Source organism: Bicyclus anynana, chromosome 13 (assembly GCF_947172395.1).
Source record: "Bicyclus anynana chromosome 13, ilBicAnyn1.1, whole genome shotgun sequence".
Classification (NCBI taxonomy): Eukaryota; Metazoa; Arthropoda; class Insecta; order Lepidoptera; family Nymphalidae; genus Bicyclus; species Bicyclus anynana.
Genome location: NC_069095.1, coordinates 16,402,905 through 16,430,838, shown reverse-complemented (window position 1 = coordinate 16,430,838; position 27,934 = coordinate 16,402,905). Strand labels below are relative to the sequence as shown.

The 27,934-nt window shown below is 37.2% G+C and overlaps 3 protein-coding genes across 7 annotated transcripts; 2 read left to right on the top strand and 1 right to left on the bottom strand.

Moving 5' to 3' along the window:
• The first annotated feature begins 547 nt into the window (after positions 1 to 547).
• LOC112056497 (transmembrane emp24 domain-containing protein eca) lies at positions 548 to 3,707 on the top strand. Its single transcript, XM_052885067.1, has 4 exons — positions 548 to 753; positions 848 to 1,071; positions 2,160 to 2,303; positions 3,104 to 3,707. Exons 1-4 carry the CDS (start codon positions 618 to 620, stop codon positions 3,251 to 3,253), a joined length of 654 nt encoding a protein of 217 aa, XP_052741027.1. The 5' UTR covers positions 548 to 617; the 3' UTR covers positions 3,254 to 3,707.
• Positions 3,708 to 5,041: 1,334 nt separating this feature from the next.
• Positions 5,042 to 5,693, bottom strand: LOC112058066 (UDP-N-acetylglucosamine transferase subunit ALG13 homolog). Its single transcript, XM_052885068.1, has one exon. The coding sequence runs from the start codon at positions 5,587 to 5,589 to the stop codon at positions 5,074 to 5,076; it is 516 nt and encodes a 171-aa protein (XP_052741028.1). The 5' UTR covers positions 5,590 to 5,693; the 3' UTR covers positions 5,042 to 5,073.
• A 2,383-nt stretch (positions 5,694 to 8,076) lies between these two features.
• Positions 8,077 to 24,556, top strand: LOC112058063 (ionotropic receptor 93a). Of its 5 annotated transcripts, XM_052885049.1 has the most exons (19): positions 8,088 to 8,283; positions 8,969 to 9,121; positions 9,543 to 9,788; positions 10,415 to 10,579; positions 12,827 to 13,044; positions 13,400 to 13,567; positions 13,877 to 14,050; positions 14,486 to 14,590; positions 15,001 to 15,107; positions 16,478 to 16,538; positions 17,053 to 17,155; positions 17,669 to 17,775; positions 18,276 to 18,438; positions 19,311 to 19,528; positions 20,537 to 20,618; positions 21,356 to 21,475; positions 21,921 to 21,999; positions 22,681 to 22,841; positions 24,101 to 24,550. In XM_052885049.1, the coding sequence occupies exons 1-19, from the start codon at positions 8,136 to 8,138 to the stop codon at positions 24,196 to 24,198; spliced, it is 2,676 nt and encodes an 891-aa protein (XP_052741009.1). In that variant the 5' UTR covers positions 8,088 to 8,135; the 3' UTR covers positions 24,199 to 24,550. The 5 variants fall into 5 exon arrangements, with proteins under 5 accessions (XP_052741013.1, XP_052741012.1, XP_052741010.1 ...); XM_052885052.1 differs by lacking the exon at positions 13,877 to 14,050 and having other exon boundaries at positions 8,081 to 8,283; positions 24,101 to 24,554; XM_052885050.1 differs by lacking the exons at positions 15,001 to 15,107; positions 16,478 to 16,538 and having other exon boundaries at positions 8,084 to 8,283; positions 24,101 to 24,552.
• Positions 24,557 to 27,934: the final 3,378 nt, after the last annotated feature.

Sequence of the window (27,934 nt, the reverse complement as noted above, 5' to 3'; positions counted from 1 at the left end):
AGAAGATTTACTCCGCAACGTCATTAAAATAAATAGCGACTCTAGCTACGACACAATACGGCGCAATGCAGTTTGAACAAAATTATTAGCAAGCCGTTTTATTTACCTACAGTTTTTATTTTTAATAAATCTACTCAAATATCGTTAGGGTTGTATTCAAATAAAAAATACTTACTACTAGATTTAACGCGCGGCGATGTTGGCGGCGCATGCGATTAAGTCTGTATAAGAGGAGTTTCTAATGGTCTAAGGACCTGTATGATAAAAACTGTGATAACTCTGCTAATATATGTGATACCAATATAAAATAGCTTGAATCACTCCTCGATAACATAGCATTCTACTGTTGAAAGAATTTTTGAAATCGGATCAGCAGTCCCGAAGATTACCCCTTTCTTTATAATGGTCTAAGCTTTCAAAGAATGTTACAAACTTAAAAACTTTACTTCTTAATAATATTATAGATGGAGTGCTTATAATATTATCTATGGTAGTAAGAGACCACGCTAAATCAGACGAAATTAAAAAAAAAATAGAGGTGACGTGTGTCATGTCATTTGTCAATTTGTGAATGTGAAGTTGCTTTCGATTTTTGCCGACTGTTTAGTTTGTTCAAAATGAATTTATTAAGTTTTTCCTCGCTCATTACCTTAGTATTAATTTTAGATTTTAGTTCAGCTTTATATTTTCACATAGCGGAGGGTGAGAGGAAATGTTTCATCGAAGAAATCCCAGATGACACAACCGTGATCGGTGAGGGAGATTTTTTATGATTTTTATCAGATCTAACTAACTGTACACCGTCTATTTGCTGAATAATCATTTAGATAATGTATAATATTTACAGTGAACTACAAAGTGGAGCTTTTCGACCCTCGTTCAGGCGGATTCATGCCATCGTCGCCTGGTATTGGAATGCATGTGGAAGTACGTGATCCCAATGATCGTGTGGTACTTTCCCGTGTATATTCTTCAGAGGGTATGATCTCGTTCACTTCAACGACTCCTGGTGAACATGTACTGTGCATGTACTCGAATAGTACATCTTGGTTTAGTGGATCTCAGTTGAGAGTAAGTACCATACCAATATTTTGTAATAAATTTATCATTTACTGTAGAAATAATGAAATAAATACGTAATGAAACTTTCAATGGTTTAAGTATAAGTTTTTCCATGCTAGAAATAGATAATTTAACTTATACTAGATAACTTGACATTTATATATGTATGTATAATAACTTGCTTAAACTTAAAAGCCTAATCTATTTTGGACATACACAAAGCCTTAATATATGTGCTACACTTGGATAAATCAAAACTGGCAAGACTTACCTTAGAACCACGGGCACCGTTCACTAGCTACCGTCAGTCACCAAAGTAACAGAAGAGCAAGACACTTCACACTAGCTTCAACTGTTAGAAACAGTCAAACAATATTCGCTTGTGTGTAAGCCTCGCAGATTAGATTGTAGATTAGGCTTCTACAGTTAACAAACACAGTTTCATACAAACCGTTATAATATTAGTGTGTGTGATTATATTGGGACTGTCAGTTTATTAAGCTTGCTAAGCATGGGCCAAAACAAAGTTTGGACTCTTTCATATTTCAAATATATTCACTTTACTACTTTGTACATTTTTTAATTATTTATGAATGTTCATATGAATTTATTGCCTCATTTAGTTAGTCATTCATTTAGTTCATAATAGCATTGAGGCTAAGAAACACCTGAATAAACAAACTTGTGGCACTGTACATTACAAAACTCTTTTATTGTGAAGTTCTTAATTTATTCTTATAAAGTTCCTTATTAACATCCACATACCCTGCAGTATTTAATATAAGTTAAAAAATTCTACTTTAGCTTGCATATAAAGTGCAATTTACTTTATTACAGTATGCAGTATAAAAATTATAGGGTAACTAACCTCACATATAATACATTCATTCATCTGTGATTTCACTTGTAGACATTTTAATAAATGCAACAACTTTTATTAAAAAAAAAAATTACCTTAACTGGTTCTGAGCTCTACAACCTGTTTTACATTCCTAGAGCCAAAAACGCTTGATAAATACATTTTCTAAGAGTTGTAATGGGTTTACTGGTTATAATTGCCAACATTTGTGATTACTGAATTGTTTGTTTGATTTCAGGTACACTTAGACATCCAAGTCGGAGAGCATGCTGTGGACTATGCAAATGTGGCACAGAAAGATAAACTTAGTGAGTTGCAGCTAAGGATCAGACAGTTGCTGGATCAAGTTCACCAAATCACTAAGGAACAAAGCTATCAGAGGGTATATAGCTTTTTTTAATAATTGAATAAACAATTATTTTTATTTTGTATTCAAACCTGGGATGGGGAACCTGGAACAAACCTTTTGCTAAAAATAAATAAAAATAATTTTGATAAGCTGAAGTGAAGCTGGATATGACCTCTATCTTTGATTACGAGGGTGTAGGTTCAAATCTAATCTGGGGCATGCACCTAGCAGAAGGCAGTGATTTTTGAGATAGCTCATATTGTGAAGAAGTTCCTCACTCTGGAGCCCTGACCACCAATTGCTTTAGCACTCAAATCTCCCACTTATTTCAAGTAGGCTCAGTTTACAAGCACTTTTGACACGTCAGTTGACTATTTGTAAAGATTCTACCACCGGTTCGGAAGGCAGGTTCTGCTGAGAAGATACCGGCAAGAAACTCAACAGTTGCTCTTTTGAAAAAGTCATACAGTATTATAATTTACAATTGATAACAATTACAATTTCTTATAGTTTTATTTCCTGTGTGAAGGTGGAAACTGATCCAATGGCCTCCAAGCGCTTTTATCTTTAAGGAACTCATCAATGTTGTAGTAACCTCGACTAAGTAAATGTTTTTTAACACATTGCTTAAAGCTATGCATTGGCAGGTCCATCACAGTCTTGGGGATCTTGTTATAGAAGAGCAGGAGGGTTGATTTTTTTTCATAATTTTTAATAGTTATTATGTATTAATAACATTCTTAAAATAAAAATGAACAAATACATAAATAAATGAGAGACTCTAATTAATAGCGAATTAAAAACTCCATCTCACTGTAAGTGGAATTTTTCAGCACCGCGAGGAGAGATTCAGACAGACGTCCGAGAGCACAAATTCAAGAGTTCTGTGGTGGAGTTTACTGCAGACTGGTGTTCTAGTGTGTATCGGGTACTGGCAGATGAGACATCTGAAGAGTTTCTTTGAGGCTAAGAAATTAGTGTAAATTATACTGCACCAACTTGGAGTGTAGACATGCTAACTTTCTCCGTAGACTTAACAGATAACATTTAGATATCTCAAACTATGGAACAACAAGTAAAACAAGTGTAGTGATATGAGATATATAAATAAGTGGGATTTTTGTAACTCATACCAAAAACAAAAATCGAATTAATATAAGGGGGTATATGTTGCAAGAATGGATAACAAAACATCCAAAATTCATATTGATGTTTTTTTTTTTTTAATATGACCCTAAAACTGTTTAATTTTACCATAGTAAGCATGTTTATACTCTTAGCTGAATCTAATATTATAGTCAAACAAATTTTCTATTTATACTGGAAACATATTTGAATTCTTTACCCAAAATTGTAAGCTTAAAACAATTTTTTAATTAAACATAATATTATAATTTTGTTGTAATTTACATTTTCCAATAAAAATTTTAAAACAGTTGTGTTTTATTATTTAATATAATACACTAAACTTTTATTCTACTGACGGACTTGCATTTAGACCAGGCTTGATGTTTGGTGCATACTCTTATTTTTTGAACAGTGGTTATGCAAGTGTATTGCCAGAGACAGTCGCTGTATCATATATATTGTTCTGGAGTTATTATCAGCATATTTTAATGGCGTACCACATGGCCAGGCATCCCTCTCAGTACATTTGGAGCTTAGACCCACCAACCTCCTCCAATGTGGGTGAGAAGAATGTACTTGGAATAAAGAAAGGCTCAATATTTCACAGCCCATCGCAGACTAAGACCTTCAGCCATATAGACTGGACAAGAGTTAGTGGTAGTTGTTTGATTCCACTAGCTGTTACCCAGTAGAGTACCTAAATAGTAACTTCATATAGTAAGGTATCTCAAAATTAACAAGGACATATTGAAGTGGAAGCTGGCAGAACCTGATCCAATTTCACCTCTTGGGGCAAAGATAAATGCTGACTATTTTAGAATTTAAACTATCGTGAGTGTTATTCATATTAATTGATTATGAAACACGGCTAAAACTCACGTGATATTACGTTGGAGTATGCCCGACTAGTTTCGAACCCATACGGGGCCCTTAGTCATGAGCTGGTTCTTGCATCGTGGCACGATCCAAACTGCGAAGCGGCTGCGCGACGCGCTGCTGCACGCATTGCGCGCGCGGAGAGAGGTTGAGTGGTGGGGAGTGAAGGTTCCGTTACACTCTCAGACGGTTCATTAATGTCATCTTCATTAGACTCGTCTTCTTGTAAGCAAACCAAACTAATGCTGTCTTGTTCCAAGTTTGTTGTATGTGACAATGAAAGAAATAGCGGTTTCCACGCTGTGGGCAGCAACCATCCATATGATCCCGATTAAAATATATGGGTTTGAAACTAGTCGGGCATACTCCGACGTAATATCACGTGAGTTTTAGCCGTGTTTCATAATCAATTAATATAAATGCTGACCTTTCCACGCACCAAAAATACTGTTTTTTTTTTTAGGTACATGTAAAAACTGAAACCTTGTAAGATCTTTCAAATGTCTGTCTCTCACAGCCAATTTTCTCTGAATCTGCTGGATCTATAAAATAATTTTGCCATTCTGGGCAAAGCCCCTGCTTAGCTCCTACCTGCCTCTAGATCGGGGCCTGGAGGCTGGTGTGTATTATTCTACTACTTGATTGCAAATATTCTAGTAAGATAATTACACCACATTTTATACCTAAGTGACTCCCATGATGATGACATCTATGAGATTAATATTATCATGTATGAAATTTGAATTTTAAATGGAAATATATTTACATAATTTTAAGCTACTAAACATGAAATTTGCATTTATTTGGATAGATTTTTAACAGTAAATACACTATCTAGATATTTAACAAAATTATTCGGCGTAGGTTTGGCCAGAGGTGACAACCAACTAAAATCCACAGTTTCCAATGTGTTCAATGTATCGCAAGTGCAATAATAGAGATTCCCTGACATGTGCAACTGTTCTGCTAGTTCCATTTGATGGTTATCCATTAAATCCTCGTTAATAACGACAAGTAAAGGTTTGTTTTCACCCAAAGCCTCTAAACAACTGCCTGCACCAGCGTGACTAATTACTAAATCAGCACTTCTCATGTCTTCTTTCAAAGAATCTTTGAACCGGTACATCTCAATTTTAACACCTTCCTTCTCATAGTGGCCTGGCTCACAATCACTGTTGCCTATTTGAAAAGTTATTTCTCTATATCCAAGCTTATTCAAAGCGCGAAGCACTGCAGGTTGCTGAATACTTTGGCATAGTAGGTCGAAACGTGTAGTACCTACTGTTATAAAACATTTTTTGTATTGTGTATGCATTTCGATGAATAATAATTATGATTTTCCCATAAATTATAAAATCCCTTAGATGCAAAAAATAGGTAAAACCGTGAAAACTACGAAACTAAACGAAATGTAAATAAATAACAATTGATTCGTCAAAGTCAAAATGACAGTGACAGTTACATATTAGTACACGTTCAAAAATTTATTTACACGTGCTGCAAAGTTAAGAAGTGACAAAAAAATCATCATGATATCTCCAAATATGCGTGCTGCTCATGCTCATGCTATTTGTGTTTTTACTATTTCAATGGTTTCAAAATGGATCGAAGAGCCGATGGACGTTGGGTCCCTAAGTGCTGGAATGGCGAACCCGCACCGGAAATCGCAGTGTTGGTCGACCCCCTACTAGGTGGGCTGAGGACACCAAGTGGGTTTCAGGGAGCCGCTGGATACTGGCTACTGGCGGCTCGAGACCGTTTTGTTTGCTAGTCCATGCAAGAGATTGTGGACTCCATGATGATGATAAATGGTTTCAACTAACCAACTCAACTACCTCATTGGCCCCGAGATTATATTAGTTCGGCTACTGGTAATGAGGTCAGGACTTCCGAGTCCCCCGTGTGAAGTCTATAAAAAATGTTATTGAGATTTTTCTTGCAAATCTGAAGAACCCTGAAGATTATAAGTTGACACTACCATGCGCAGTGATAGCCGCAAGATATTTTAGTATGATTCCACGAGTTACGAATTAAACTTTTTTCCTTTTTTATTAGGCTATTAACAGACAAAAATTAAAAAAAAAACAAAATTACTTTAGCCCAGGTTGAAATAGTTGTTTAGCCCCACTGTGGAATGGTAAAATAATAGCTTTTTTGAGCAAGAGTCGTGAGAACATGATTTTTTTACCGTTTTTATAGATAATGGTGCAGAACCCTGCGTGTACGTGTTCGACTTGCACTTGGCCGGTTACCTATACTTATAAAAATCTGCAGAGAGATCAATTCTCTTCATGAAATATATTTCCAAAATAACTATCAGGGGGTAACTAATTACTGATCGATAAAAATGCAATCAGTAAAATTTTTGTCTGTCTGTCTGTATGTTCGCTATAGAAACAAAAACTACTCGACAGATTTTAACGAAACTTAGTACAATTATTATTCATAGTCCTGGGCAGCTTATAGTATACTTTTCATTACACTACGATTAATAGGAGCAGAGCAGTGAAGGGAAATGTTGGGAAAACGGCAAAAGATACTCCATTTTTACAGCGATAGGTACAACTGTAAGGGCTGGATTAAAGATGCCTAAGGCCGGACGAAGTCGCGGGCGTCCGCTAGTTTCACATAAAATTTAATGTGCCGGGCAGCCACGCAGTTTAGTTCCGTCTAACACTATTGTTTATAATTGTACTTCAGCAGACAACTGACATTTTGGTTCAACTTATTTGCCGGAGTGTACCTACCTACATATAACATTCACCTATTATTGGGTTCATAAAATGATGATATTGGTGTTATTGAATGACGTGTAAATTAAGCTACTTATGTCACGAAATTGGCTCAGTGTGCCTTCAGTGGGTAATTCTTGGAGCTGAATTGTTTATGGCGATGACCTTTTCGAGACGTCAATGATAAGTAAGGGTGTTTAAATTTTTACATGTATATCAAAAATTTTATAGTATTTTTCGAGGGTATTTCAACAAACCTATACACGACTCTTTTAATCCGTTTACGGTTTACGCTATAAAGCGCAGCTTTCAGTCGAAGCTAATTTATTAGCGAAAAAAGCCCGACCGAGGTATCGAAACTAAGACCTCGAGATACAAACCCATATAGACTAACCACGGGATGAACAAGGTAGATAAAGGCACAAGATGCCGTATATAACTACTTATATATTTTGATTGTTCTTTTAAACATAAAAATTTATGATATGCGTATTCATGCACGCCGGTATGATATTTGCTTTTTTATTTTAACTGCCAACAACTGTGCAATCTGGTACCTATTATTAGTTTGGGTAAATCACACCGTCCGTACGTCTGTCCGCCGTTTAGCGGACAATGAAAATTTGGACAAAGTCGTAATATAAAATCTGAAAAATTAATTTTTGAGGATACCTTATTACTTGTTTATTTCATAGTGTTGGGTATCGTTGGATAGGTAAATAAGTCTAAGTATAGTCCGTTAAAACTAGAAAGCTGAAATATGGGTACGTATATTTATTACGTCTTTAAAGTGGTACAAAGAAAATTTTAAAAAGAAAAAAAAATTTAGGGCTTCTACATGTAAAGTGAGGATGAATTTTTTATTGTCTATCCCATGGTGTGAGGTATCGTTATCGGTATTTTTGTGCATAAGGGATTAAAATCCTTAATCAAAGACTTGATCAATAATCTTGAAAAAAATTCCGAGCACCCCGTATAGCTTTCTTAAAAACTACTTTTGGAAAGCTTACCGCCATTCACGCGAGGCACCATGAAATGTTAACGCGCGCACCTGAGCCTTCCCAATCTAATTAAACTATAAATAAAAGAGCAGCCTTCGAAGGGAAATATTGCGTTTTTTACGCGAATTATGATTAGAACTTCATACAATGTGTTCTGTGGTTGTAGCGTTGTGGTAGAGAAAATGAGGATACGGATATTCTTCTTTGTGTTTGGTATGTTCGGCTTTGGGAAGGCGGAGGATTTTCCGTCTCTAATTACCGCGAATGCCTCTATCGGTAAGAATTTTATGTTTTAAAGCACAAGTTATCTATCAAGTTTTTATTGTAGCTGCATCTAGCTTGGTGGTAAGCAAAAGATGTTACTTGTACTATTCAGCTTAGGGTGTTAAACCGTTGGCTAGAAGTTCCCTTTTCTCTTACTATCCGAGGGATAAATTACCTCTTGAAAGGTGAATTTTTGAGAACCTTTTCTCCGAAAATGCGTCCTAATAACTATTGGTGTGCCAAATTTTATTACAAATTACAATCCGGGGCGATTGAACCCTAAAAAGCCATTCTAGATACTTGTGTCAGGGACGAGGAAAACCGCACTATAAGACCTGTGATGGGCTATGAAAATTGGGTTAAAGATGATTGATTCTGACTTTCCACTATCCATATGTTTGATTCCTTCCTTCCTTGATTCCTTTACCATAAAAGCGTATGGTAGCGCTCTGCAGTATTTTGCACCTTTACGTAGGTAGTCGATATCTTGGACTCATGTAACTGCTTTCTCGTTCCTGATTATGCGAAGATATGGAACGTTCTTCTATCTTCCCCACATACAACGTAGGTATCGAGATTGAACACTCACCTTAGACTGCAATTTTGAACTCTATCAGGTGTGATTGCAGTTAAGCGTTAACATTTCTGGTGTAAATGCCTAAAAGCCATCTTGATACCAATAGTTCATGTATATCAGCCGTGGTGCTAGACCGGCAGTTCCTGGGCGAGGAGTACCAGTCGCTGTTGGACGATCTGAAGGACTATATCAAGGAGCTGACTCGGGTTGAACTCAAACATGGTGGAGTTAACGTGCATTACTTCTCTTGGACTGCCATTAGCCTCAAGAAAGGTATGGGAAATCAATTTATCACTTTGTAAATTTATGCTTTTTTAAATAATAGTTGAATAAGCAGATACCTCATTGATTTTAGTGGTAAATTATGGCCTGTGATTACCCACCTATAACCACATGAAGTTAATCGTCTAAGCTTCAGGTTGACAATCGTAAAGTGGAGCAATTTATGCATCTAGATGTGTTTCTTGAACCCTCCAGCGATAATTACTGTATAGCGAGCGAGCAGCGAGTCCTGAGCTCGAATTCTGGTTTGTCTTGGAATGAGATAAAAAGTTTCTCTTTGAGCGTGGTGGGTCTAAGCTCCATACACGCTCTCCTTTAAGGAAGAAGGCTTTAATCAATATAAACATATTTGAAGAACTCTGTATTGTGTTATTCAAATAGGTTCATAATGATTACTAATATTACTTTTTAGGTTTCTTAGCAGTGTTCAGCGTAGCCTCATGCGAGGATACCTGGTCCCTGTTCTCGAGGACCGAAGAGGAGGAACTCCTGTTATTCGCGTTGACAGAAGTGGACTGCCCGCGTCTCCCGTCAGACTCCGCCATTACAGTTACCTACGCGAGTGCTGGCCAGGAGTTGCCGCAGCTGTTACTGGACTTCAGGACACGGAAAGCTTTCCATTGGAAATCTGCGATCATCCTCCATGATGATACTTTAAGTAAGTGTAAAATATATTAATTTGCATATTCAGGCATGCACAAAGCTTTTTTACCCAGCATTGCTTTGTCAATGACTTTCTGACTAAGCCTCTGACTAAACAGTTACGACAGCATATAAAATCGTACAATTGATACCAACGTGTTGTTGACATGGGTGCAGCGATGAGGTTGTTTTAATATTGCCTGATAGAAAGCAATGATTAGGTCTAGAATGGCACGCGCTTGTCTAGAAAGTACCCATTCACTCATGCCTTGAAGCTTTGTTTAAGATTGTAGGTAGCAAGAAACACCGAGCATCGCTTTGTCTCAGTAACATATTCTTTCGTTTGTTGAAATGAAACTCTGACTAAGCCAAGTTGTAACAGCGTGTAAAATCGGACAGCCGTTGACATTAGTGCAGCATTCAGATGTTAACGTACCTATCATATGGGTTTGTTGGCATAATAATGTGACTAAAACTCGAATGCAAATCCGTTTCCGGTTCCTTGATGAATTTATAATATTCGATTTCGACTTCAGTTCTGGTAAGCTTTTGTAACATCTTTACTAAATATTTGTAAAGATTTATTCACACCAAGTTGCTCACAACTTAATAAAATGTATCTTTATTAATCTAACATTTCAGGTCGCGACATGATATCACGTGTAGTAAAGTCCCTGACGACTCAGATAGATGACGATGCCGTACTGCTGTCAGTGACCGTCTTTAAGATGAGGCACGAGGTGAACGAGTATCTGAGGCGCAAGGAGGTCAATAGGGTGTTGTCCAAACTACCTGTGAAATATATTGGTAAGTAATTCATTATTTAACTGACTCATTGGCCATGTGGTTAGCTGGTTCAGCTACAGACAATGAGGACAGGATTTGAATCCAGGGTCAGGTAATTCTTGTAAGAAAAATTTTAATAGTAGCCTGGAGTTGAGTCGTTGGTGGCATTGGTACACCCCTGCCTTGGAGAGCACGTAAAGATCTTTCACGTGCGTAATCTTTCACCAGTCGTTTCGGTCTACCGTCCCATCGGACTTTCAGAGTGGGACAAGAGATTGTGCTATGATACAAAAAAAAAAAACTATTCGGTCGGGAGCATATAATTTAACATGCGTCGTTGTATGTTTTTTGTTGCACCCATAAGGGATTTGAGGACAAGTGAGGTGAGGTGTGTGACTTGTGAGGACACTTTGTCCCTGCCGATGATGATGGCTATGGTTACAGAAAAATTGCCGGCAGTAGCGACAACGACGTGAATGTCTAGCTCTTAAGCTTAAGGCATATCTCTGTATGATTGTCTTGAAAGTCTTTCAGCCTCTATTGTACCAATCTGCCCGATACCTTTCTGGATTTTTTCCAAGGTAAACTAATAAATGAATATTATTATTTTCGTGTGACGATCTTTGTATTTTATTTTAGATAGATTTGACTAAATGTTTGAATGTTATTGTCGTTTACATTTGAAAATGCATATAGAATTAGTCTTGCCTTAAAATAATTGCCTTAAACGCCTGACTGTCATTCCACACATTATCGTAATAGATATGCAAATGTTTGGTGCAATTTGCCTGGATGTGACCCAAAATGTCTCTCTAAAACAACGCCAAGCGAATTTTTGATAGATATACACTCTCACCCCTGGGCCTTGGACTGTACGTTAAGCTGTCGGTCCCGACATCATACACATCTGATAATGGTCTAACATTATCACCCTAAGCCTGCCTGTAATGGAGCAGAGCAGGAACTCGGTCAAAAAATTCGCTGAATCTGGTCTCTCAACAATTTCTCTGTGGCTGACGTCAAATCTTTTGACGTTAAATACAAAAAAAATCCAACTATGTATGCTTTACAATAAATTCAAAAACACAACCTAATAGTGATTTCCAAATTAAAACTCACAAACAGAATAAAATTTGCTCTTTAAACTGTAGCTGTCCAGTTCTTGATAAAGTCTATACAACCAAATATTTAGGCATAATATTAGACCAGCGGCTCTCATGGCATCCCCATGTTGAATTTATAAATGGTAGAATCAGAAAACTCATTTGGATTTTTAAATCTCTTAGGCATGTAACATCAAAAAAATTACTAACTCAGATCTATATTACACTGGGTCAATCTATTTTGGGGTATTGTATTACAGTGTGGGGTGCAGCTTCAAAAACAAAGTTTCTTGAAGTAGAACGTGGTCAGAGATCCTTATTAAAAGTGATGTTCTTCAAGCCATTCAGATATCCAACCAGTGACTTATATAAACATTGTGAGTTACTTACAGTTAGAAAATTATATGTATTACTTTCACTATTAAAAGTACACAAAAATGTACCTCCGGGCAATGAAAATAATAATAAAGAGAGGAGACGAAAAACCGTACTACATACAATCCGAAGCAAAACTAAATTTGCGGCTCATCAATTTACAAGAAAATCCACTCACCTCTACAATATAGTTAACAAAAAATTAAACATCGTCTCTTTAAATTCACATAACTGCAAAAAAATTCTTACAGATTGGTTACTTAAACTTAACTATGATCAAGCCGAAAACCTTTTGCATCAAGTGTAGCATAAATCGGAATATAAAAACTTGCACAAACTCGCATGCTCATGTACACATACTCACACACACCACTCAAACACAACACACACAAACCACTCACAAACACAAACACATGCACTTTTGTATATTATTAGTAATTTAGATTTAATGATTATTTATATCCAATGTATTAGTCTACTATATATTATGGAAGAGCGGGGCCGCCCGTCACAAGTTACAGTAGTAATACTGCAAACTTAATGGGATGGTTCCAATCACAATATTACTGCTATGTTTGAAAATAATGTACTAATATGTTGAATCTTTGGAAAATAAACTATATTATAAACTATATTATAATAGATTCTAAAACACATTCACAATAGATACACCTACAATATAAAAGTCATTTTAGTTTTTTTAGTGTGGTGGGTTTAAGCAACATATAAAGCAGGGTCTTCAGGCCCTGTAGCGGACAGTTAAATTAGGCTGATGATGATAAACTTTCAGGTGAGAACTTCGTGGCTATAGTGACGACGGATGTACTGAGCACTGTCATGGAGTCCGCCCGCGGGCTGCTCATGTCACACACACAGGCGCAGTGGCTCTACATTATATCTGACACAGACAGCCATGCGGGAGACATGGGTAGCCTGGTCACTGATCTGTATGAAGGGGAGAACCTCGCATATGTGTTTAATTCTACCGATGACGGTGAAGAGTGTAAGGTGATTACTGTTCTTTACTTTTGGGCTATTTAATCGTGGCAATTTGGTTACGGAACTGTGTGTAATTGACATCGCCGATGAGTTGATTGCTACCGACGATGGCGAAGAATAACTCGACTCTTAGGATGTAAGTTATAGATAGTTTATTGTGACAAACATCGCCTGTGGGTTTGCTGTCGCAGATGCGCAAACAGTAACCCGACTGTTAAAATGTAAGCTAATTTATCGTGACTCCTGACAATGCGTTCACAGATATGTGCTTTATTACCCTAAGACAGTGTTAGTCAATCAAGATATTCGTTTTCTCACCCAGCAACAAGTTTCCTCTGGTGGCTTTACAAAATATTGTTTTCAGAACGGAGTTCTTTGTTACGCTCAAGAATTGATGGATGCATTCATATCAGCGTTGGACACGGCAGTGCAGGAGGAGTTTGACGTGGCCGCACAGGTGTCGGACGAGGAGTGGGAAGCCATAAGACCCACTAAATTACAGCGCAAAGACACTTTACTGAAACACATGCAGGTAATTCTATTTGAGTTTTCCTAGAAACAATCATCAACTTTTCAACCGATGGAGTCCATAGCTGGAAAGTCTTGAGCCGAAAAATTCTTTAGTACCTGAAGACGAAAGTTTTCGAACACTACGTGTTGCCGTAGTGAATCTACGGATCTTAAACTTACGTCTTCACAAGAAAGAAATATAATGGGTGAGTACCACTTTCCAACGGCGACGAGTAGGTACATAATATGTATTGCATTTATACAGCTACTTTTAGTAAATTATACCAGGAACCATCCCATTTGTAATGTACAACGATGTTCTTTTCTGCAGCAATTTATAACAGTTAAGAGTAAATGCGGGAACTGTTCCACTTGGCAAGTCAAAGCCGGGGATACTTGGGGCGCAACATATCGGAGAAGTCCAGAATCGATGTCCAAAGGCAATATCTCGAATCCATCGGACAATTATACGAATCCATCGAGCAATTATACGAAGCTATTACATGTAAGTACTTATTATACGGCAAATGTTGAATAGGAGCTGGCATTGCTTATTTGTGGAAGTTGATTATGAACTTCTCCTGTTCCTCCTATGAAATCCTGTTCAGATTAACGCAGGAGATATTATTGTGTTCAAGAGTGTGCACACGCACAGTTTTTGGTTAGTTCATTCGTTATGTAACATTTATAATGTTTATTAACTTTTCCGGTGTGGTCTTTTGCGATGTTTGTTTGATGATTCTCGAAAAACGAATCCAAACAACAACGCCACCCTGACTGATGTTCAATTGTTAATAAAAATTGCAACATCTGTGGGCCTACAGTAATTTTGGCGTAAACATTTGGTGTGCATTTGGATTCTCCATTGTCCATGTCTTATCGTAATTTTCGAAAAATAGTAAAAAAAATAAATTATTAAAATTGTATCTTATGATTGCAGGTGGGTGTATGGCGGCCCATTGATGGATTCAAATTTGATGATGTTCTCTTCCCTCATATAGAACACGGCTTTCATGGGAAGGAGTTGCCTATAATTACATACCATGTAAGTTTTTCACAAGTCCCGTGGAAACCATGGATTTTTCCAGGATTTAAAATTACTCTATGTGTCCATCCAGACTATAATCTATCTCTACTTCAAATTTCAGGTAATTCGGTTCAGTAGCTGAAGCGTGAAAGAGTAATAAACTTTCGTACCATCAAAATCATCAGGTTTTCGCAAGTCTCGGGAATTCATAGATTTTTTCAGGATAAAAAGTAGCCTATGTGTTAATCCTGACTAAAATCTATTTCCATTCCAAATTTCAACCAAATCGCCTCAGTAGTAGCGGCGTTAAAGAGTAACGAACATCCAACATCCATACAAACTTTCGCTTTCATATTATTAGAAGGAAGTAGGATAGGATGAGATATCTCTATGATTGATTTAAGATTTAATAATATTCTGGATTGTAGAACCCGCCGTGGACGATTTTGAATTACAATGCATCTGGCTGCATCACTAACTACAGCGGGTTGTTATTCGATATTGTGAATCAATTAGCGAAGAATAAAAATTTTACGTAAGTTTAAACTTTGTTGTTGTTGTAAAAAAGTTGCGGCTGTTTTGCTGTAGTAATCAGTATTTTTAAAGTAAACTGCTTCGTTGGATTAGTGGTTTGCCTATACGTGTAGCTTCGGATGACGAATGCGACGACGTCTTGGTTCGAGTCCTGGGCCGTGGAGTTCAATTTTTAGCTTTTATTTCTTCTAAGAAATTTTCAGTAAAAATTTTCAACCTTAGGGGTGGGGTTGATGGTGTTATACTAAAACCTCGCGCATCGGAAGGCGCGTTAAGTCATTAGTCCCGTTCATTATAGTTAACATCTGATATATTGATCGTAAAACAGTTCAACATTATCATCCTACGACCGCCAACCCGTCGCACCTTTAGAATTACTGAGACCTAATGCAAAAATTTTTTTTTTTAAAACACCGAATAAAGATTAGAAAAGAAGGCAATTTTAAAGAAAATGGATCGGAATCGCGTATTATTTCGCAATAAGTTTTTACAGCATTTAATATTTAATTAGGGGACACTTTCGTGTCTTAAAATAGACCCAACATGCAGCAGGTCTTTACGTTGGTGAAAAAGATTACACTTACTTACCTTATATTTAGTATTATTTGGACTCTATTCATATTTTCCTTACATTTATAAACACACAGCAACATTCTCGAAACACTGACGGCTCACTACTGTTTTCGTCGCTTTCAAACCGAACGCATGCGAGGGAAAGGGTTGGCGTGATAGAGACCCAAATATGCGCGTACCTCCTTTTACGCGATTATGTTTTATTAACAGACGATGGGTATGTTCGTTGTAAGTCATTGAATGACTAAAAGTCAAAATCTGAAAATTTTGGATTAGGTCTCTATAATTCTAAAGGTGTGACGTATTAAAGTAGCGCGGTGGGTTCATATCCCTTCTCCTTCAATGAGAGAAACCCGACAGATTTAACCTACCGTCAGTGTAGTTGGAAAAGTTATATCGAGCCAAAACCTCGAAAATATTAAGGTATTCCTATTTAATTGGTCTCTGAGGTATCGTTGGTTGGTTACTCAGGTGGATTTTAAGCTAAATATAGATTTTGATAAAATATGAGAAAGTTCATGCCACATTGGCTTTAATGTGCATTTTATATTACGTACTTTTTAAACTGCTCACCTAGGTATATTGATTTAATTTAATAGTATAGCGTGAAATTAAAGAGTATCCTTTATCCATCTATACATATCCATCCTCAACAATATTAAACTCAACAAACAGTAGATTAAGAAGGATTTATTTTTTAAATTCAATTTAATTAAATGGATTCCATGCCTGTGTCTTGATCAGATTTTGTTAAAAGTGTTGTAATAAAGGATTTTATTTTATTTTTATTTCTTTCAGAATTCGAATTGTCCTTCCGGATAACATCAGCCATAACAGTTCAAACGAAACTGCGAAAGATGTGCGTATCAGCTTTATAAAGGAAAACAAAGAGGGTTTTTTTCTTTCTTTTTTTCTTTCGAGTGACAATAATTTCTTTATAGACAGCAATTCTAATGCTATATAGTGTCACTTTAAGCCGTATCCAGGCATTTTCTAGGCAAGCGCACTACAAGTTAGACCTTATCGGCGCTTTCCATGTTTGAAGTCATGAGAAAGACTCAAAAAACGTATTTCTAATCATAATTTTTTACCATGATCATGATTTATCGTTTGAATATATATATTTATAGCAAAAAAGGACGATATCGCTCGCATACCAGACACTCTTCTCTATTTTTGGAAGACTGTTACTTCCATTGTAATAGTAAGGTGTATAGACAGGCATACAGGCGTTTGTATGTAAAATTAAAGGAATGTTAGGAAAGGAGAAACATGTTAATCAATTACCATGTCAGTGAGTGTATACCACTACATTAAAAGTAAAGCGGACTTCCTGGAATACGAGTAGATTGACATCTTTATGTTTGGTACAGATGTCAACGAGTACAATATCAATGCGGACCATGGCGGCCGTCGCGAGGAGACAGGCCGCGCTTGCTGTTGCAGTTTTCACTGTTCTCACCGATCGTAATCCAGGTATTCGTATAACGAGTTAAGTAAATTGCTAACTAAAGGATGCCTTCTAATTTAATTCACACAGCATTCTACACAGCATCTTCGCCGGCGAAGACCCCCGATATCTGAAAAATGATAGTATAGATATATCCTGGATAAGCATAGCCTGTGTGTCATTAGGGTTATCACCTATATCCATTCCAAGTATAAACCAAATCGGTTCGTTAGTACCTACCGGCGTTAAGGGCTAACAAACATACACATTTAGAAACTTTCGCCGTTATAATGTTAGCGTAATTTTTGTGGAGAACGACAAACCGATGAAAAGCCTTCAACGTATATTTCACTCCAACAATGAAGCATTCTCAAGAGATATTCAACTGCAAAGGTGATATAAATTGAAACTTCGGTTATTTCTGAAAACGGCAGAATTTTGTTATTCAGTATTCGTGCTAATGCACTTTCCTATTCAATATTTCTAACAATAGTATACCGCTTCGTGTAGAAAGTCGTCAATTTTCCACTTTTCCATAGGAATAAACTACACAATACCAGTCAGTACGCAGCCGTACGCTTTCATCATAGCTCGGCCGAGGGAGATGAGTAGAGCGCTGCTATTCCTTTTGCCATTCACTACTGACGTAAGTATTTTGACCAAGAGTTTACAACAGTAAGACGTATAGGTAAACCAAATTTCATGTTTGCATGTTAAATAGATTTTGAGTTATTAAGACTAAAGTGTCCCGAAATGGTTCGTATAGAGATACTTTGTCGCTTTGTTGTCAGCCGTTCTCGCGATTTGGCTGACGCTCTCCGTGCGTCTCAATTCAGATAATTACAAAACGGGCAGCTGTCTCTTTTAGTTCTGACCATCGAGTTGGAGATCTAACCCATGTGTTACTGATAATGACCGGGGCTGAAGGCTTAAAGTGCTCCTAGAAGCGGGGGTGAAACACCACCAACTTCCAAACTCCGAGTCCAGAAAAATCTTAGAAAAAAGTAAAAATTCTCATAGTCGAATCGGATTTGAACCTCGTGATCCGAAACTAGGCATTGGACCAACGAGGTAGATATATACAAAAAATTGTGGTGGCGGAAAAAAAATAACAATGATGATATGTTCGTCTTGTTAAATTAACAGACATGGCTCTGCCTAGGCTTCGCAGTAGTTCTGATGGGCCCCATGCTTTACGTAGTCCACCGCCTGAGTCCCTACTATGAGGCCAAGGAGATCCGGCGCGAAGGAGGCCTATCAACCATACACAACTGCCTGTGGTACATTTATGGGGCTCTGCTTCAACAAGGTAAGGCTTTGACAATGGGAGGACATAGATTATTTTTCTAACCAAGAAGTTTTTGGATCCTACGATGATGGTGCGTGATAATTTGTATACTGTAGAAGCTAGTTCTATATTAGAACGAGTATCCAAAGCTGCTTTAATAGGATCTTACCAAATTTGGATAGGCAGGGAGAACACGAGCAGAGAAGGGGAGTGTTGATCGATCGTCAAGGAATTTCTTAACCCTACATCCAGTAGTCACAAGTCCTGGACTTGGCTTGGTGTTTTTCTCTCTACCACGCGATGGACCCGACACCTGCACGGTGAATCCATGGAATGCTAAGATATTCGTCTCTCAAGTAAAGTTCGCGGCCTGTAAGTTGAACTTTGCGCAGTAACTAACCATAGAAACACGTTGATGTCATTACAGTGGCTTTCGCAAATTTTCAATTACCTATTTGGTATTTGACATCTTGTTTCTTCAAGTTTCATTTAATTTTACTTTCAAGAAAATTAACCGATCTAAACCAATTTCTAGCAAGAAATATACGTACCTCAATGATATTTATTGTAGATTATTATAAGTATAGATGAGAATGACTTCTACATTTTTTTGTCAAATAAACTTTAATGTAAAACGCAATCCAAATACTTTTTGAGTTTTAGATGTACTCAAGTTAGGCTTGTTGGGTTGCTCCCTACCGATGGTTAAAAAATCTCGAATCGCGTAATTCTATTACAAATCTTATACGTTCTTTTCTAGATTTCCTGTACTAGTATGCTTTTGTCACTTTCATTTATTGTACCTGCACTGACAACTGTCATTTTGATTCAACTTACGTGCCGGGATCTCAATCTATAAATACCTACATAATAGGTATTTTTTTCTAAAACAGGTGGCATGTACCTTCCCCGCGCCGACAGTGGTCGTCTAGTGGTAGGCACGTGGTGGATAGTGGTGCTGATAGTGGTGACCACTTACTCCGGCAACCTGGTCGCGTTCCTCACCTTCCCCAAGTTCGAGATCCCCGTAACCACGGTCTCAGAGCTACTGGACAGTGAGACGTACACGTGGTCTATTAAACAAGGTTCCTATTTGGAGACGCAGCTTAGGGTATGTGATAAAGTTTTTCCTTTTCTAATAATGTAGTACCTGGATTAGAATTTCTAAAAATGAAAACTAGCTGGATCAATTTATCGCCCCCGAAACTCTATGTATACTGAATTTCATGGGAATCATTCTTGGCGTTTCCGAGATTAAGATTATTATAAACAAGATACGCGCGAAAAATATAATCAGCGCAAACGCAGTGATAGCCCAGTGGATATGACCTCTGCCTCCGATTCGGTGTGGGTTCGAATCCGGTTCAGGGCATGCACCTCCAACTTTTCAGTTGTGTGCATTTTAAGAAATTTAATATCACGTGTCTCAATCGGTGAAGGAAAACATCGTGAGGAAACCTGCATACCAGAGAATTATATTCATTCTCTGCGTGTGTGAAGTCTGCCAATCCGCATTGGGCCAGCGTGGTGGACTATTGGCCTAACCCCTCTCATTCTGAGAGGAGACTCGAGCTCAGCAGTGAGCCGAATATGGGTTGATGACGACGATTTACATACTATAAACGTGCTAAAAAATCATCAAATTGATCAATAAGGAAAATACACTAAAATTAATACATAATTAAAACCTTATCTACTACCTATAAAAAAAATCACACCTCTTGTTCAAAAAGTTCGTCACTAGGTACATGAAATTTCAGGCTCCATTTTTCAACCGACGAAAACAGAGAGAAGAATAACAATTTGACGTGTATATTTTTTTTAATGTATGAACACGTGTAACTTTTTACTGAGTAGTCCGATTTTAATAAATTTTTATTTTATGAAAATAGAGTCTGAAATTTAATTTTTTTATTTTTCATTTTTTGTTTGTTAAACGTATAAGTATGTATATAAATGGAATTAAAATAAGACGTGAGAAGATAATCTGAAAAATCATTATTATAGGTCAATTATTATCATGAGATTATCACCGCAAGCCAAGACTCATGCACACAGTAGAGTGGTAGGTCCAAGCTACACATATTTATTTTTCTCAACAATTACATTTGTGATACAGGATTCAGAAGAGCCAAAGTATTTGGCTCTAGTAAAGGGAGCTGAGATGGCGTCTGACGGCAACACGGACGACAGCGAATCCGGTGAGGATTGTGTTAGATTGGATGCTGCATTGGAACGAGAAAACTCGTACAAGTATTACTGAAATTGAACTTACAAAACTTATTTTAATACAAAATTTCAGGCGAAACATTTTATTTTACAAATAGACGCCGTTCGCGTAAAAATCAGTTATCACAAATCCGGCGACAACCACCAGAGTCCGGTTAGAACCGTGGTAGTCCAGAGTATATGACCTCTGCCATCGATTCGGAGGGCGTAGGTGTCACCTGTCTCAGACATTGAAGGAAAAACATCGTGAGGAAACCTGCATACCTGAAAATTTCTTAATTATAAGTGTGTGTGAAGTCTGCCAATCCACATTGGACCAGCGTAGTGAACTATTTGGCCTAACCCCTCTCATTCTGAAAAGAGACTCGAGCTCAGCAGTGAACCGACTATGGGTTGATAATGAATGAATTATGTAGGTTAACTAGATCTACAATTACCATGTGCATATCATCATCATCATCATATCAGCCGATGGACGTCCACTGCAGGACATGGGCGTTTTGTAGGTTTCCTCATGATGTTTTTCCTTCGCCGTTTGAGACAAGTGATATTTAATTTCTTAAAATGCACATAACTGAAAAGTTGGAGGTGCATGCCCCGGTCCGGATTCAAGCCTTTCCGGTATCGGAGACAGAGGTCATATCCACTGGGCTATCATGATGTAACTTTGCAAAAACTATACAATACTTAAACATATATGTTTTGCCAGGATCCCCAGTTCTGGAGCGCGTTCGCACCAGCCGGCATGCACTGATCGACTGGAAGCTGCGGCTGCGGTACCTCATGAGAGCGGACACTCTGAGGACTGACACGTGTGACTTTGCCCTTAGTGAGTCATTCATACAATTGATGTAATGAAAAGGGATAGGATGTCAGCCGATTCAAATGCTTTTTTTTATTCTCTACAAGTTAGCCCTTGACTACAATGATCTCACCTGATGGTAAGTGATGATGCAATCTAAGATGGAAGCTAGCTAGTGTGTTAGGAAGAGGAAGAAAATCGACACTCCTTTTCGTTTTCTACACGACATTGTACCGGAACGCTAAATCGCTTGGCCGTTACGTCTTTGCCGGTAGAGTGATTACTAGCTACGCCGAAGCCTCCCACCAGCCAGACCTGGACCAATTAAGAAAAACTCAATCGGTCCAGCCGGAAATCTAACCCAGGACCTCTGACTTGTAAATCTATCGCGCATACCACTGCGCCAAAGGTTGTACAGCAAAGAACATACTCGTAGTAGTAACTTGACTTAACATGAACGTTTTACGTATAGGCGCAGAGGAGTTTATGGATGAACAAGTGGCCATGATCGTTCCGGCCGGCAGCCCTTATCTGGCCGTCATTAATAAGGAGTAAGTATTGCGCTAGTTATAGTCTAGACGTTCCTCAATATCGGACAGGACTTACCACAAGGTCTTAAATCCGTAGCAATTCCATAATGTTTAGACATTTCGTACTGTGAGCGCAAATAAGCTTATCGCAGGATTGTTTCGTATAGATTGTGGTAAGGAAGTACAAGCAACTTGTGATGATAATTATTGTGAATTGTGATGTTTATTTATATGGTGAGGAACTCAATATTGAAATCATGTACGAGTATCTTACTGGTGAGGGGCCGCCATTCCAGCACCTTGGGACCCAATGACCATTCGAATTATATGCCCCGTCCATTGCCACTTTAGCTTGTATGATGTATCGCACTCAAATTCACCAGCAAAATTGTTTATTGAGGGGTACCAGGTAAACTCACACATCTAAAATATTCAACACTAATAGATATATCCTGTGTCCTTACAGTGCACTCAACTATAAATTTAAATGGTAAAACACACTCATATAATTTTAACACATCGATTCTATAGACGCACTTTGTATAAAAACGTTAGATCGTGATCATATACTTTTGACAAAGGGGTAACGTCTAGCGAGGCAGGTCCTATGGTAATTGGTCTGACATACGGACCTAAGATACTCCCACTTGAGTCTTGTTATATGTAATGTATATAATATTATATTGTTATTATTGTTTTCAGAATAAATCGCATGCACAAAGCAGGGCTCATAACAAAGTGGTTGAGCTCCTATTTCCCGAAGCGCGACCGGTGTTGGAAGACCTCTGCAGTGGCCCAGGAGGTCAACAACCACACTGTCAACCTGAGCGACATGCAGGGCTCCTTCTTTGTGTTATTTTTAGGTGATGACTTTTATTATTTTGATGAGTTTTTGTTATACTCGGAAGTTTTCAAAGACTTATAGCTTGGCAAGTTCGTTGATGACACTACCATGATATGCGGGCGACGGGGGGGAAAGGAATGCTCGGGTGTGAAGTCGTGCGCGCGGGGCAGTGGGAAGGACTGCGCGGGTATGAAGTCGAGCGCGCGGGGATCGCTACCCTCCTTCCGGCCCGCGTGGACCATCGGGAGTATTACGAACGAATTTGCTAACTAGGTCTATTTTTGGTTAGCCTCAGTCCTACATGACCTATAACCTAACCTAACATGATTAACCAATAGGACTTCCCATTGAAGATGTCTTGCATGAAATAGTTCATTAAACAATTATTTTATTTATCTTTAAATTCAATCCATAATAGATGTTATTTCCTCAAATTAAAGTTTAAGACTAAATTGAAATTCAAACATTTCTGATATAATTAACTTTTTATAAAAAAAACTTCTCCAAATCGATCCATTCATTTAGGTGCTACGATGCTACAGATAGATAGGTACACATTGTACCACCACCAACCAACGCTCTAGCTAAGTTACATATTGATTCTCTTTCTACGATCGCTAACGCTTCAAAAATAAAAATGTATGAGATTGATGATCGATAGTCACGCAATCAATCTATCAATCGGTTATGTCATTCCCATACTTTATCAATTTAAAATTTTTCAATTCAAATTTCGTAACGTTAGCGAGTTAGTTAAAGAAGTAGATACATGTATACAGACTTTATGTTTAATTTTAGGTGCCTTATAAGTCCATTTCTGCATTCTCATATTTTTATTTTTATTGAAAAAGAATACAACAATGAACTTAAGCTAACTTGACCTAATACAAAGTTTCAATCGAAATAAAATTGATATGTAACATCGCAAGATAGTTTGTGCTTAATGTCAGGGCTTAAAAATAAACTGCAGCATTACCTTAATTAAATTTAAAACGTGCGCGGTTACACCGCAGTGAGGCAAAGTGGCGAAGATTCTGGCAACATTGCCTTTTGAATTGGCCAAGCTTACTTTTGGCTAAGGTAACTGCCAGCTCTGACATGGCGGATCATTGATAACATTTTCCAAAAGGACGTTTAGCCAAGTTTTCAATACTTCATTTATATTTATTTTTAATTTTACTTTTTACCTAACCTAAAAATATAATAATGTAAAAATTATCATCATCAAAAATATATGTTAAATTTTTTATGATAATGATATTGTAATATTTTTTGCAGGTGTATTCACGGCAATGACTGTGTTGGTGCTAGAATGGGGATTCAACAGGCGAAAGAAAATGGTCGAACACATAGTCATTAAACCTTATATGGAATAAACATTTTTAAATACAATAAAATTCTTAAAATTATTTTTCACTACTCTTGCTCAAAAACACTGTCATATTACCACTCCACAGCGGGGCTAAACAAGCATTTTAGCCTCTAGGGGCTAAAGTAATTTTGTTTTTTTTAATTCTAGTCTGTTACGAGTACTAGCCAAGTACTAGCCTACTATAAAACGAAGGAGGTTTTATTCGCAAATAGAATCATTATAAGTAGGGCCCTGATTGTTTTGAAAAATAAATAAAAAACTTTAAATTGGAATGAAATGCAGCGTTCTTGTCTGTGGAATGCGTTTATTTTTTTATTTAATTTTTATTGAGTTGCGAATAGAGCGAGATTTAAAGACATGGGACATCCTTTACGGTGTAATTAATACCTTTGCCTTTTTCTGATGTAAAAAAAATAAAATTAAAAAGCGAGAATTTAAAAAACAATTGGCGTGAATAATACACACTTGATTTTTTTCCGAAATTCATTGTAAAATTGTGACCGTAACTTACATATTTTTCAACAATAATTGTTATTGTTGTGTTCGTCTAGTGAGAATGGTGATCCTATTTTGGAGTTGGATGAAATTTTCAATCTGTTACCATCAAAGTCGAGACGCATTTACTTAAATACTTACCTACGAAAATTAATAAGTGAAGAAAACAACAACGAATGGATTCACTTACGAAAGGAGATTTTAAACTATTATCTCCCACGTTTACCTCACATACTCATATGTGTTACCGGGTAAAAGCATCTCCCTTAATATCCAAAATTGTAGACTTTGTACATTTAATTTTCAATTAAAATAAATCATTGAATATTGAACTAAACTATTTTATTTTCTCGCAATCGTAGTGAAAAGCAGAGTGTAACACGTGGGGCCATTATAAACTCGGTTTCTATTTAGGCTAAAAATACCTCGTATATAATGGGTCTTTTTAGCCCCTTGTATAACAATCTACTATATTTAGTAATACTTTGTCAATCATACATACTATCCACCTACCGAATAAAATTAGTGTTAATTTTGTTTTCTAATAATGTTAATGTTAATTTAGTTTTTCACCAATCCCTCGGGAACCATGGATTTTTCCGGGATAAAAAGTAGCCTATGTATTAATCTAGGCTATAATATACCTCAATACCAAATTTCAGCTAATTCGGTTCAGTAGTCGAGGTGTGAAACAAACATTCATATCATCAAAATCATCAGTTTTCGTAAATCTGGCGAAACCATGATGATAAAAAGTAGCTTATCTGTTAATCCAGAGTAAAATCTATTTCCATTCCAAGCATTTCAGCCAAATCGCTTCAGTAGTAGCGGCGTTAAAGAGTAACAAACATCCAAACATCCATACAAACTTTAGCTACTACTATCCATACAAAGTACGCTTAAATACACTAGTAAAAGCTTGGATCAACAGTATAGGCACATGACGTCATTCCCATATATTTTTTTAAAGCGTAAGCGTTTGTAGAATTAGAATCGATATGTATCGTGGCTAGAACTGCTAAACCGATTTTCTCGTGGTTATCACTTAAGACTCTTTGAATCTATTTTTATTTATGTAGAACCAGAAATACTCGTTATATGAATAACATGATTTATGGCCATAATTTCTTTGCATTTTACAATTAATACTAAACTAGTTGCGATATACCAATCAATTTGCATACAACTATGTACAATGATTATTAATTTTAAATGTGCATTGGTAATACATATTTTACTGTATACCTAATGATTCAATTAATTATTCATACTATATCCATCCGATAATGGTAAATGCAATAATTAGGTAGGTATATTAAGATTAACAATACGATTTAAATATTATTTATTTAAACGGGTGATACCATTATAAAACGATGAAATTTTGTAATGTCGGTCGAAATATTGGCTTTAAAAATCTCGTAGCTAGCTGTAATAGTCGTAATGAACAACCTCGAAATAAGTTTAAAATCATTAATACGATATAAGTAAGCAAACGGACAAATCTATACTTATATTATAAAGTTTTAAGGTTGTAGGGGGTAATCTCTGGACCTACCGAACCGATTTTAAAAAATCTTTTACCAAAGGAAAGTCATGTTATACCGACGGGAACGGGAACTACGCGGCTGAAACCGCGGGGCGTCGGCTAGTAAGTAATTTAAAAAATAATTAGAATACAAAGAAGAAAACAAGGTAAGAACGTCTTTGCCGGTAGGGTGATAACTAGCCGAAGATTCCCAATAGCCAATCCTGGTCCAATAAAGAAAACCTCAATCGGCAAAGCCGGGGATCGAAACCAGGCCCTCCGTCTTGTAAATCCGCCGCGCATATCACTGCGCCACGCAGGCTGTTGAGATTAGTCCGATAACCTGATATTAAGAGTAGCTTGGTGGGTTAAAACTAAATATTCCCTCTCCTATAATAAGATAAGTCTGTCTCTATGACCTTTAAAATACGCTGATAATGATGTCCGTATATTATTCATGTATCATCATTATCTTTAGCAACCCAGTTTCTGCTCACTGTTGAACCCGAGTCGCCTCTCAGAATGAGAGGGGTTAGTTCAATAGTCCACCACGCTGATCCAATGCGGATTAGCAGACTTCACACACGTAGAGAATTTAGTAAATTCTCAGGTATGCAGGTTTTCTCATGATATTTTTCCTTCACCATTTGAGACAAGTGATATTTAATTTCTTAAAATGCACACAACTGGAAAATTGGAAGTGCATGTCCGGGACCGGATTCGAACCTACACCCTCCGAATCAAAGGCAGAGGTCAAATCTACTAGGCTATCACAGATCATTATATTCATATATGTACAATATTGTAAAATTCCACTCAAAGCATTTGTGAACGCGGAATGCCGTTTCCGTGTTAGGTAAGATGGTTGCCATGACAACAAGTTGGCCATCCTCCAATTGTAAGATGTAGCTTAATTGCGATACACGTGTGCACTCTACGACCTCGAGACTACGAGCATAGTATTAAGTTAAGTTTAGTCTACTATCCATCTTCACTAACTTTCGTTGGATTAACAAAGAAATATGCCGTAACCGCGTTTGTAAAGCTAGTTGCAATTACAAGTATTTCAGCCGTGAATTGTAGAAATGCGGATATTGAGTTTTTTTTTCTTTACAAGTTAGCCCTTGACTACAATTCACCTGATGGTAAGTGATGATGCAATCTAAGATGGAAGCGGGCTAACTTATTAGGAGGAGGATAAATCCACATCCCTTTCTACACGATATCGTACCTGAACATGGATAATGTGACATATATCTTTCTCTTCTCTATTTATTGATGAAAACAGCTGTAAAAACCAAATTCTCGGAATTAACCGGTTCGGTTTTTTGTTATTTTTATGAATCATACGTATTTTTTTTTCATATCATCATCAAATCCGCCTTCTAGCATTAGAGCAGCCTGGAGTGTCTTACAGTTCGTTTTATGTAGGATGTTGCGGGTGACAGATCGTTTCACTGCTGAAAGTTTGTCGCGATTCACGATAATACTACGTATTTTGAACATTATACAGGCGACTGTCACCGTACCCTTGCTATCTGAAAAATACTGTAGTCCCATATTAACTTTCTTATAAGGGACGTGATAGCTCAGTGGTTATAATCTCTGCCTTCGATTCGAAGGACGTAAGTTTCAGTCCGGTCTGTGGCATGGACCTCCAACTTTTCAGTTATGTGCATTTTAAGAAGGAAAACATTGTGAGGGAACGTGAATACAT